The sequence below is a fragment of the Gavialis gangeticus genome, unplaced genomic scaffold (genome assembly GCF_001723915.1).
Source record: "Gavialis gangeticus isolate Ggan-Ray unplaced genomic scaffold, GavGan_comp1, whole genome shotgun sequence".
Classification (NCBI taxonomy): Eukaryota; Metazoa; Chordata; order Crocodylia; family Gavialidae; genus Gavialis; species Gavialis gangeticus.
Window position 1 is genome coordinate 164,143,838 of NW_017729022.1, and position 13,601 is coordinate 164,157,438.

A 13,601-nucleotide genomic window follows, 5' to 3' on the forward strand; every position below is an offset into this window, starting at 1 on the left:
GCCCAGGAGGTTGCAGGTTGGGAGTGAGGGGTACCGGCAGGGCTGGGGGGCTGTGGGTTGGGTGTGAGAGGCATTCGCTTATCAGGGCTGCTCAGCGCCACAAAGTGAGGGGGGACAGCTGCAGCTGGCCCCATGTCCTGGTGAGTGAAGTGGGCAGGGGGAGCTCTAATTTTCCATGATAAATAACCCAAAATCAAAAGGCAACATTTATACATAGTTCAAATTTGTTTTATTATAATGATTGAGGCACTGGTAGGTTTCCAAATTGCTTTAAGATTGTAAATATATCAAAAAAATATTGTGTTCAACTCATACCTACCTACCTACCTACCTATATATATATATATATATATATATATATATAAAAATCACAGAAAAGTGTGGATATTGGGTTATCTTAATCAGAGAAATTTTCATTTTTAAACACCAAAACACCAAAAACCAGGATCTCTGTATCAATCTCTAAAATGGCACTGGATATAGAAAGAGGACAGCTTTTGTATATAAATATTGGTGCCATATATGTATTTTTTTACTTCATACCAGACTGGATACAACAACCTTAAGCAGTTGCCATGTAGAGTAATCTGGATGTGATCTCAGATGTCCCTCTTCTAAGGAACTGAAAGATGAAAAGGAAAATTAACAGAATTAGCTAGAGATGTATGTATTTGCAAGCGAACTGCTAAAGTTGCATAGACTTTTCTTACTCATCTGCAAACATGTGATAAACACCTCTTTACTGCCAGTGTTTTACCTGTAAAATTTGCTTGGCTTTTGACTGTATGCTGCAGCTGATTTAAGGGGTTGTCTTCCCTGGCAATGGTTCATCTTTTTGTGGGGAGGATTATAGTACCTGTACTTTGAAAGAGAAGACTGACTTGATGTCTTTAAAATTTGGGGGGTGAAAGGTTGCTTTTTTTCTGTGAACCAGTCTGAATGTTTGTCAAGGAGATCACCACTGTATGTTTTCTTATAAGAATCTTGAAACGTCATCTTCCTGTTGCTACCCATCACGTGCAAGTGAGACTGCCTATATGGTGAAGATAACTTGCACCGAGTTGGTCTAACAGCCGGAGTCTGAGATGATGCTTGCTGAACAATTTCATGTATGGTCTCTCTCGCAGCCAAAACTGGTGATGGAATCCTTGAGTATGATTTCTGGTAAGGTATGTAAGAGAGATGTTCTCTTTTTGTAATGGAGCATCCTTTCTCAACAAATGCCAAGTGCATGTAGCTCTTATCTGACAGTGGCAACTGCAAGGTAGAGAACAAAACAGTTGTCAAACAATGGACCAAAGCCATTTCAACTCAGTGTGAGGCTTAAGATTTCCAACACAAAGCTTGATGTCCCATCAGTAGCTCTGAAAGTGATATCAATGATTCCTAGAGCTCAGAGGTTTGCAATTTGAGCAAAACCTCTGTGACGCACTTCCAGAGCTTGCAGTGTTCCTTGCCAGTACCTTGCCTGTTCTCCTTGCCTTTTAAAGAAGCCTAGATCTCTATTATGATGGTCTGGCAACAGGAGGGAAAAGACCTCCTTTCTTTGGTTCCTGTGTGTTCCCATTTATGGTGCTTTCTTTAGACACAGCTCACAGACCTTCAACCAAAGCTGCACCTACTATGACAGTATCATTCACTCCTTTTTGTATATATGTGTATGTAGATACTAGCACTCTTGGGACCCAAATTAAAATCAGAAGCCAAATGTTCTCCAATAACTCAAGACATGGTGGGTGAAATCCACAGACTCAATAGGGGTTTTGCCATTTATTTTAGTGACATCAGGATTTGGTCCACTGTATTTGCACAAGTGAACCAGACTCTACAATGTTACTCTAGGAGCCATCTGCTAATTGACACTTGATAAACATACAGATAAATGAATCCAGTTTTTTTAGTCTCTTATTTTTACCAAAAAAAAATCTTTCTGAAATAAAGAAAAGGGAAATATGAGGCAATAAAGGCCACAGGATTGTGTCTCAATCAATACAGTAAAGAAACCTTTTACACTTGGTTCCTTTGAAATCTTCTTACAAAACAGGTTGTTCCTAATAGAAATACCAGTAAGTACATGGTTAAATTATTTCAAGTGAGTGATTTTATAGAAAGTGTTAAATGCAAGGTACTCCTTTTTGTTTTCAAATATTAATATTAGACTTGATCAGCTCCAAGGACCGACGTGGTTCTTGGTTAGAAATTCTCATCCAAGTTAAAATTGATGAGACACCTTAGCTCAAAGGAGCAAAGTGTGTGTGCGCGCACACATGCATACTGCTAGCAGGGAGGCTATATAAGGATAACAACAGTGTAGGTGGGAGTTCTAGCTAGCATAAAGCACGACTAAGTTTTCATATTGCAGTTTATGGCAAACCTACAAGCCTAGTAGATCACTCAGGACTGTAATTTTACAGTGAGAGCAACAAATAGGTTTTGTTCAGAGGAGAAAAAACTCACAAAAGCAAAATTTAAATAAAATATTATCCCTATTTAATAAAACAGTAGTAAACAAAATACAGTTGTTTGGTTGAAACTTGAAAAAGTTGTAGTTTTAATTAATAAAATTGCTTTTACTGCTGCATTGAGGCATATACCATCATGTGAGACTAAAACCACTTAATTGCAAGTTTGTTAGCATTTTGTGTGATTTGCTGCTTTCTTAATGCAAGTGTAGTCAGATCCCAGGATAATAACTGGCCAAGAATATTGCTTACCATCTGCTGATCTGCAGAAATGCTCCTGGCATTAAATGGTGGAGTGAAAAGGATTTGCATGATTTCCCTCTTATATTTTTCAACTGCTTTTACTAGTCTGTCTTTCCTCTGCTGATCCCTGTCTGTAAATGTGGGAATGCAAATACATGGTTAGCCAATGCGTGGTTACATGGTTAGCCAATGGTCATGTGACAGAATATTACTTATTTAGACAAAACTTATTTCTACAGAACATGTTACTCTTGATACACAGGTACATCCATGGATGCGATCTCCCCCACTTTTGGTGGGTGACACCTGCACATTTGCTCCATCACCCCCCTGAAACACATTTCTGGATTTAGGTGAGATTCAGCTCAGGACTTTGAATAAGACATTTATGCTGGAGAGATTTTACCACCAGAGGATGAGTAAAACATGGTTTTATTTTTTAATCCCCTTCACCCAAATCCAATGGTTAATGATTAGATTACCAACTAATAATAAGACCAACTCCTAGGAGACCACTACAACGATATAAAGCTGCTACACTTAAACTCTAGCTCTACTATTGTTTAATATACTTGTGTGGATGTAAGAAAGGCTAATACTACATTTTACCTTAGGGAGGTAAAAATACATGGAAAAAATAGTGTAAAGTGTGCTTAAAGGTTAATTTACACCACTCTGCTTCTCCATACAAAGTTCCAGGGTTGATACTACATATGAGTTTGAAGAGGTTGGAAAGCACAGTAAGCTACCTTGCAGTAAATACATTCTTAGAGTCCTGGTCAGAGCCAACCTGAGCAGGGTGTGGGGCCCGGGGCAAATCATCCTATGTGGGGCCCCACTTCTGCCCTGATCCCATGCACCCTGCATGCAAAGAAAATGCCACCGCCATTGGAAGGAGGTAGTGAGCAGCTGGACGCAAAGCCAGTGGCAGTGGCTTGGAGTCACCACGGCCTCTCCACCCAGCTCCACAAGGCCCCCCAAAATGTGGAGCCCAGGGCAGTTGCCCCAATTGCCCCCCCCCCACCAGGGATGGCCCTGGTCCTGGTAGATGTTACATTTATGATACTATTAACCTGTTACTCATATGATAAATATTAACTGTGCCACATATTCAGGCAATTAGTTGCCTGATATGTGGAACATCTTTATGGCAGGTTTCCATCATGACTTAAACTGAATATGTGGCAGGGTAAAGCCTCACTACGCAGCCTGACATTGGCTGCCTGCTGGGGCTTTAAACTCACCAGTCAGTACGGAAATATCCCCAATCCTCAGAAGTCCATATCCCAGCTGGGAGGTACTGGCAGCTGGGGATGGGGGGTCTCCCCTGTGGCAGAATGTCACCTCTGTCTCTCCCCAAAAACTGCTATGTGACAATTTGGTTAACATGGTCACTGCAGATGGCAGACATCCCATCTCTTTAGGTGACACTGAGTTGTAACCTGAGTTGGATACATTCTTGCGGGAGGGGGGAAACCTGCTTCCTCTGCCCATGTGACTGGCATCACATACCTGGGTGGAGGGCTTAAACTCCCTATTGTTCTAAGCAATGCTAACCTGACTGGGAGGGGACGAGGGACCCTGCCAGTCTACCCGGCAACCAGTGATGCATTTCAAATTGGTTGGCTGGCAGCCAACAGATGCTGGCCTCCATTAGACCTGATAAATGAGGTCATAAGCTCTATATAAGTTAAGGACTGCCTAGGAGGAGGGGCAGTTGCCATGATGAAAACTGAGAGAGAGAAGCTGGACCATCTGAAACTTGCTCCCTCTCTTGAAACTCATGATCAATGACCTGCCTGTCTCCAGAGGGACTCTCCATGTGCCTCTGGATGATGCTTGTGAGTAAACTACCTGAGATCTAACTAGATATATAGCTTGCAGTAACTCAGATGCATGATCAAAGGCTACACATCCACCCTGTTTGCTCTTTGGGATTTCTCTGATATTGCTCTACATTGTACCCTATTCCAAACCTACTTCTTGTAACCAATAAAGTTCTCCTTTGGACCTAGCATGGGAGACTTATTGGGAGAGGGGCTAGATTATGCCTTGGGGTCCCCTTGGTTTGGCTAAGGGAGACCACTGTTTGTGCTTCTGACTGAGGGAAGCATCCCAAGTTCTTGAAGTGGATTGTGTACTCTCAAGGGCTGCTAGGCCTGTGTTTCCCAGGGGGCACAGAGCTAGGATCAGTCCAGACCCTGGGTGGTGGCTGCATTACCCCCAGGGTAGGAAGGGGGTTGGCCAGACGTGAGGCACCCCCAGGGAGGTACCTGGAGCCTGGAAGGTGGTCGGACACAGCGACATGGGTGCCTCAGTGTAGAAGCACCCCCTACTGGCCTGCCACATCCCCCACCCCCAGCTGCTGGCACCCTTTTACACATGCACCCTGTGGCATGAGAAGATGCAGATAGGGGAGCTCCACCTATCAGCTTTAGGTGGTGACATACAGAGAAGCTTCTGTTGCAAAATTAAAGCGTGTCTGTGAGAGACTTTTTTTGGTAACGTTGAACAAGCCCCCACATGACTAGGAAACCACTGCTAGATTTGCATCCTTTGCTCCAAGTGCAAGGTACATTTTTTTTTTAACTTTTCTATTCCAAAATACCAGACAGCAGTGTGTACCTATAGTTTATGAAATCAAAACCCATACACTACACACAGAACTATCCACTGAAGAATGGGGAAGAGAAAAAAGCACATTATTTAGGACAGAACTGGGAGACAGTAGGATCCTACAGTGAGGAAGGAGTTATATGAAACCTACACAGAAAATTATTTACATGTGCTCTGCATTGCTGTTCACTTCAATAGGAGCCAAAGATCCTGCTGAAGATAAGAGGAACAGAGTTAGGTGAACCACAAGCAATTCTGATCCACTCTTATCGTATTTACCTGAATCCAATATTACTTTGAATGAAAAACAGTCTGCCAATAATTAGATTATACCTTGGATTCTAAGGAAAATTATACGTTTGTTTCAATTTTTCATACATAGAATCTAACTACTGGAAGTTCTTAGATTTATCTTCCCTCTCCCCCTCTTCCCTGCAACTACTGTGGAAGGAAAAGCAGAGGCAGCGAGGCAAATGGAAGGGAAAGCAGAGGGGGGGGGGGGGCTGGTAGCTTGATCTCCACCCCTTGTCCTCCCTGTGCCACTTGTCTCCCCTGTCACCACTTACCCTTTGATGGCTCTGGTCCCTGGTCAGGTTGGGCCTGAGTTGGAGCTGCAGCAGCAATCCTACCATTTCATGGTCCCTCCCATGCCTCTTCACTTGTGCACCCTTTGCCGTTGCACTGCATGGTCTCCTCAACACTTCCCTGCCACAAAAGCTACCTCAAGCCACCCTGGGTAGGCAAGCAGCAGCAGTGGCAGCAGCTCTGGCCTCAGTCCTGGTACGCAAATCCAAGACAAGGTTTTTTCCCCCCTTACGTTAAATGGAGGTGCAGGAGGTGGGAACCTCATCTTGAATATGTTAAATATGTTTCTTGTCATTCAGGTTTTGAAAATTATGTATAGATTTAGTAATTAATCACAAATGGTCTGATCCAACTCTGCCTGAACGGAAGGCTTTCCACTGATTGAAATGGGGAGTGATTGGGATTCAATCTTATCCAGATATATCAAGAGGGCTCTTCAGAAGCTTAAAGCAAAGAGTTGTAGTAGTAACTGAAAGAGCCATGTGAATGTGCTCACCACCTTCAACCTGAATCTTATAGTCCTTAAAGGACTAGCAGTGATAAGGGTTTTGTACATCTCATTACTTTTTGATACAATCAAATATACATCCATGCCATATCAATTTTAGTACCACACAATAGCTGCCTGCTCTACTATTCTTTGGTTATTTCAGCTGAAAGGGGAACATGAGGAAAATACCTCCCCCCTTAGGTTAAATCTCAGTTTCTTAACTCCAAGCATAACTTCCAGCATCAGGAAAAATGTTTTCTTCTCCATTAAATATTTGTATGTCTTGTATTATTTACAAATATTTGAGACAATATTTCTCTTACTGTGAGGCTGGCCAGTGCTCTGCCTTTCCCATGTGCGTGCATGCATACGCATAAATGTGTGCATAAACACACAGACACACACACTCATGCCTTTCATACCCCAATAGGAATTTCTTAAACATAAAGGATCTCCCTGTATTACAGACCTCTGTCCTTGCGTGTAGTATAAGGTTAAGATGAAAATATATGTAGTGGGAGCAGGATGTTGTTTTTCAGAGGTTTTGATCTGGTTATAAATACTTAATTCACTAGAGAAAATATTCATTTTCTCAGTCAAAGAGCCCTAGCATTTTCACTTGTTTGTTAGCATTTGGTACTGTACGTTCATAAGCACTGTACATTAACATCTGGTATCTATGCGCATCAGTGGGAAGTTGTGACTGCCAGCATTATGGCTTTTAAAGAAGCTTAATGGATTTATGTGATTTATCCATAGCCCTGTTTTTACTGTTAGTGTGAGACTTAATAAAAGTAGGCAGGCTGTTTCCCTGTTACCAGGATAATGGTGTTTTGGAAGTACACTGTGCAAGGTCTGCTATCAGTTTATTAAAACAAAAGTTAAAATGCTACAACAAACTACTCAGTACCTTATATTGCTAGTTAAAAATGCCATAATCTGTTGAATGCTTTTCTCCCTTTTCCTTGAATTTATCTACAGCAACTATCTGCTTTTCTGCTATTCTTTCAAATGCAACTTTCTATCTTTTATCTAGTAACTTTCCTACCAAAATCCTGGTTGAGGATGAAGTCCTGATCATATTCAAGTTAATAGCAAAATTCCCATTGACTTCACTGAAGCCAGGATTTCACCCCAACATGTATTTTAGCATTGTTTGTAGCTTTCCAAATACATTACTGATAATATTTAACAAGACCAGTTTTTTATTATGCTGTTGTAATACAAGCAGCAACAACTCCTACAGGCTTCACACAACAGTGTAGCCTAGCTACTCAAGGCACTATACAAGCACTTGGAAGCATATAAAAGATAACATACAGAAATGGAGACATAGAAAGGAGATAATTATTCTAAAGTCTTATGGCAGGTCAACAGCAGAGTCTGGAAAGGACCCAGGTTTCCCTATGATCAGTAGTTATTTATCACAAGGCTAAGTTGCCTCCCCATTCTGACTATATTATGGCAGCTCCTGCAGTCCTAATTTGGAATTGGGGATTAATTGCACTGGTGCTGAACAGATAGAGATAAAAGGTCAAAAAATGAATGTCTGAAGGATAGCTACTGAACAAGTGCTTTGTTACTAACTCCAATGAGATTTATTATCCTGCTTCCCATTAATCTAAATAGGAGTTAACATTATCAGTATGTTGTTGTTAATAGGATGAAGCTATGACCTTGTCCATGCAAATCTGGAACCAGATCACTCACCCTTGGGAAAATATATGCTAGTTTTAGCTATTGTTGACAATTATTACTTTTTTCATTTTGTATAAAATGTTTCTGTGTAAGTTATATAAAAGTATCCAGGATAACAGCTGTATCCTGGAGTCCTCTGTAAGGATGTTTCCATGAACTGTTTTTCAAGAACACTCAGACAAAGCTCAGTCATTCACTAATTTATGCCTCCTCCTGCAGTGGTTGCCATTAATTGTACAGATCTATGGCAAAGTGCTATTTGAGTTCATCTTGATATTTAGCTAGAGATGAAGTGAGTACAATTAAAGGGACATAATTAATTGGAAATCAAGGACTTCTCATAAAATAAGTTTTGGTACTACTACTACCACCATTCAGTCCCTCAACTAATTTTTGTTTGTTTACACTTTGCCTTTTGCTGTCCTTTTAAAAATGCTTTTTCTCCGTGTTGTCATGTGAAAGGCTCACACACAAAACAAGTAGAAACTAACTTTCTCTACACTGTGGAAATAGTGAGGTTGATGAGACATAAAGTACAGCAAGTGCAAACCAAACTGAGCAAAAGGCTTTTAAACCAAATCTCTTTCTGTTTCATTTGTCTTAGGCTCTCCTTGTAACCATAACTGGCAGCAGCCAAGGGAGCTAATGCCTGGGTGTGACAGACAGTAGTAGTGGCCTGAGACCAGAGCCTGAGGGGCAGAAACCAGGGCCAAGAGTCCAGATCCTGATAGGGCAAGACAGGGGCTGGAGCCCAGAAGCCAGGTCTGGCACAGTGGGCCTGAGCTAAAGGGCTCAGCTAGATAAAAGGGGTACAAGCTGGGAAAGCTGAGGCCTCAGCAAGGGTGTGGAGGGCCGAAGAGGCCTGGTGTTGTCTTAGGGCAAAGCACCTATGAGACAGATTGAACGGTAACATCTGCAAGTCATGGGCATATTTATAGGGGAGGTTGAGCGCCACAAATAGCCCTTAAGACAACAGGTTCCCTGGGGGCCTGGATGGGCCAGGAGGGCCCACCTAGTGTTTGAGGGCAGGATGGGGATCAGCAAGGTTCAGGAGGAGCCCCTGACTACTAATAGACAAGGGCTCCCTCTGGGACCTTTGGTAACTTCTCTTTCTTCCAGTAAAATGATACCAGCAAGGCATGGCAAACAAGAGGGGAAAAGGGGGATGGTACCCAGAAAACAAGGCCAGGCCATGAGCTGCGAGGCCACCAGTGGGCATCATGGTGTAGAATGAAAATGACAGTTCATTGATAATGCAGTAAGTTGTAGCATTTGGTAGACCAGTTATAATACAGCCAAATGTAAAGCCATACATCTAGGAACAAAGAATGCAAACCATATTAACAAACTGATGGCTATCTTGGGAAGCAGTGACTAAAAAAGACTTGGGGTTCAGGGTAGACAATCAGCTAAACATGAATTTCCAAAGTGTGATTGGCCAAATGGATTAATGTGATCCTCTGAAGTGTCACCAAAGGTATGCCGAGTAGAAGTGAGGTTATTTAACCTTTTAATTTGGTACTAGTGTTATCACTACTTAAATAGTATGTCCAGTTCGAGTATGCACAGTTAGAGAAGGATGCTGATAATCTGACAGAAGTTTCAGAAAAGAACTATCATACTAGGAAATATGAGATTTTGTATATTTCTGATTGGGCTCAGCTAGCTAAGGTTAGCAAAGAGAAGGTTTAGTTAGTTACTTTACTACCTGTTTTGATATAGGCAACAGAAATGTGGTAATGGAAAGCTTTTCACTCCACCAGGCAAAGATCCAATAAATGGAAGTTGATAATGGACAGATTTAAATTAGGAATAAAGAGTGAAGTTCTAACACAGCAGCTAATTAGCCACTGAAACAATTTACTAAGAACCATGGTATATACTGTAAAATAAAAATTGGATTTTTTTTCAAAATATGTGTCTAGTTCAACTAGAAATTAATTCATGGAAGCCCTATGGTCTGTGTTATACAGAAGTAGGGTTACTCTACTTCCAGTTTTAAAAAAAAGGACACTTGCCGGGGGGGGGGAGAATATAATTGTGGTAGGGGGGGCAGTGATATGCCTATGCCCTACCTCTGGCCCTTGCTCCTAAGCCACAGTCCTCCCAGAACTGCTGCTGCTGCCCCACCTCTCTCCTGACCCACAGTACTTCAGATCATGCTGGTGCTCCTCACTCCCAATCTGCAGCCCCCATATCCCTCCTCACTCCTGACCCACAGCTGATGCTCTTCACTCCTGACCCACAGCTTCCTGGCACTGCCTGTGCCCCATGGTCTTAACCCACAGCCCCCACCCACCCTGGTGCCCCTCACTCCCAAACCACAGCCCTCCCCCACCCAGCCCTGCCGGTGCCACTCACTTCCAACCCAGTGCTCCCAACTCCCTGCTCACCCCAGCCCTGCAGCATTTCCTGGCTGCCCTGCCGTGCCCTGCCCCTGCCCCAAACACACCAACCTCCAAACAGTCCTCAAGCCCTGGCCCTCCAACCTCCACCCCCACAAGACTTACCTACATCCAGCTGCCAGGGCTACTTCCAGCACCCTGTCTTGCTGCATGCCAGCCACATGCGTGTGCATGCATAGACACATGTTGTGCCCCCTGCCCTCAATCGCCCTCCCCCCACTCCCCCCAGCCCCAAGCAGCCCCTTGGTAGGGTAAGACGGGAAGTGCTGGGAAAAACTTGAATGCTGAGCAGAGCAAAATCTGGGACATTTGTTGATATTTAAAAAAAACACCCAAATGGAGATGGGAGGACCCAAAAACAGGCCATGTCCATGAAAACAGGAGGTCAGACGAGATGAATACAATGGTCCATTACTGCTTCATAATACATAAATTCATTAAGTGTAATTCAGGAGGCATGGCATGCACTAACATTTGATTCACCTTAAATTTCATTTTTTATCTTCCAGACGAAAACATTCAGAATCTTATCAGTTGTTATTCATTGATCTTATTGGGGCTTTATATATTAAATACTATCTTTGTGTTTGGGACTGACTGAGCAACACAGAGAAAGCCATGGTCTGTGGCTTTTGGTATTCACAACAAAGAGCCAAATTTGGGGGGCTCTGAATTTGTGGTAATTTTGCTTGAATAAGGATTATAAAATGTGTTTGTTAAGCATGAACTAGATTGATCAATGCTGCATTTTGCAGAGGGGAGTTGGGCTCTGTTGGAGAAAATTATACTTTTTGTTATTCTGGCTGCTATGGAAAGCCTGATCTGGGCACTTTAATCATCAGGGTGTGGATGGCATTTTAAGTTCTGTGCTGCAGTTGAGCATTCATTTATGCTAGGTTTCATTATTTGCATTTGTCAATATTTAAATGTCATACTACTATAACTACCACTTTAAAAAAGAAACAAAGCACTACAAAGGGCCAGCTTAGTCAAGAATCATGCCTAGAATTTTTGCTAAGCAACAGAACACAGTGCATCTTACCATATTGTTTTTAAGTCCATGCCAAATTCTGCTCATTTTAGCAATGTGGGTACTCCCATCAGCACTGACAAGAAGCCCCCATGGGTAAGGCAAGAAGGCTTTAGCTCTCTGCAATAAACCATTCAATTCTGGAATACTGATCTCTCAGAAATCCTTGCCTACAAGCCATGCATCTGCTGTGATTGACTGCCTCACTAATGAAATAATAGGCAACCATGAAGCTGGCAGCTGGAAGCAGGATTCCCTTGCAGTTGTTATCAGACAAATAAGGAACACAGTCTTTTATACAGTTCCCCTACTATTAATGGGTTATATTTGAAGGTAACTTTACTCAGCAATTGTTTGTTTTTTCTTGCTGCTTTACTCAATATAAGCAACTGTAACAGGGAACCTGAGACCTGTTACTAGGAAGCACAGCAGCTCCTTTAAGAACACAACTTTCAGGCTACAGCTGGCCAGCAGAGCCAGGGTTAAAAGCTGAGCCTGGTCAGATGATTGAGGCATCAGGTGACCAGAAGAGAGCTCAGGCCAGAGATATATAAACCCTGGTCTGAGCTGGACAGGGGGTGGCTGGCTGAGGGTGGACTCAGGGGGGTGCCCTGAGAAGAATTATGCCACAATCAAGAAAGAGTGCCTGACAATCACATGGGCCATAGAACCATTCAGACATTATTTGTTAAGGTGAAATTCATGGTAATTACTGATTGTGCACCACTGCGATAGCTACAGAACATGAAAACCAATAATCTGAGCCTAATGGGGCAGTCCCTCAGTCTTCAACTGTATTGTTCTGTGGTGGAGCATCGCCCAGGGACCAAGAATGCCAACGCTGACTTCTCATGGCAATATGAGACAAAGGATGGTGTGCAGGAGATGGATAAACCCCAGACAAAAGAGAAGAGAGGGAACCTAAACCCTGTTACTAGAAAGCACGGCGGCTCCTTTAAGAACAGAACTTTCAGGGCATAGCAGGCCAACAGAGCCAAGGTTAAAAGCTGAGCCTGGCTGGCTGGTGACTGGAAGAGAGCTCAGGCCAGAGCTATATAAACCCTGGTCTGAGCTGGCCAGGGGGAAGCTGTCTGAGAGGGTGGACTCTTGAGAACTCCCAGGGAAGCTGCAGAAGCTCTTCAAGGGAGAGCAACAGATGGTGGGACACAGAGAAGAGGCAGAACCACGGAACTGTAAGCAGGCAGATTGCCTTCTTTACCTTTATTTTGTTATAGCCTAGGGGCTTACTGTTTATGCTTCATTTGTATACTGGTGGTTTGTGGTTGAGGCTGTAGGGGAGGTGGAGGCCTCATTTAGTGTCCATGGGGAGCAGCTGCAGAGTGGCTAGAGAGCCCAGCACCAGAAGGGTGCAGCGTACCAGGGCCAGGGGTCCAGTTAGGGGCTGGGGCCTTAAAGCCGGGCCTGACACAGTAGGTCTGGGCTAAAGGGCCTAGCCATATAAAAAGGGGATGAGGCTGAGTAGTCCAAAGCCCCAACAGAAAGTCTAGGGAAACTGTATAGGGCCATGAGCCCAGAGCATACTAAGGGGCTAAAGCATCAAAGTCTGGTCCTATCTAGTGGGTCTAGGCTGGTTAGCCTAGCTAGGGAGAAAGGGGAAGAAGTCGAGTAGGCTGAAGCCCCAGTAGAGACATATAGATAATACCTGCGAGGCATGGGGCACACGAAGTGGGGGTTGGAGTGTGCAATTAGCCTTTAAGGCAAAAGCCCCTCACCTTGTTGAGTGAAAGTGTAGATCTTGCCTGGGACGCCCCAGGGCAGCTTCCTTTTCAAGAACCAAGGAACATCAGGTCATAGTTTCATAGTTTCTAGGGTCGGAAGGGACCTGAGCAGATCATCTAGTCCAACCCCCTGCCATGGCAGGAAGAGCACTGGGGTCAAATGACCCCAATAAGGTGGTCATCCAACCTCCTCTTAAAAACCCCCAGGGTGGGAGCCTGCACCACCTCACATGGAAGCTGGTTCCAGACCCTAGCCGCCCTGACCGTGAAGTAGCGCCTCCTGATGTCCAACTTAAACCTTCCCTCCGCCAGCTTGTGACCATTGTTCCTGGT

At 43.5% G+C, this 13,601-nt stretch overlaps 1 protein-coding gene across 1 annotated transcript in view; it reads right to left on the reverse strand.

Annotated features, from left to right (window-relative positions):
• Positions 1-429: 429 nt before the first annotated feature.
• Positions 430-13,601, reverse strand: part of LOC109296848 (spermatogenesis-associated protein 7 homolog) — a 101,293-nt gene continuing 88,121 nt past the window's right edge. The window contains exons 5-7 of the mRNA XM_019516452.1: positions 2,715-2,836; positions 758-1,257; positions 430-622 (exon numbers count right to left, since the gene is read on the reverse strand). Coding sequence (XP_019371997.1) covers positions 538-622; positions 758-1,257; positions 2,715-2,836 — 707 coding nt within the window. The 3' untranslated portion in view covers positions 430-537. The remainder of the gene's footprint in view (positions 623-757; positions 1,258-2,714; positions 2,837-13,601) is intronic.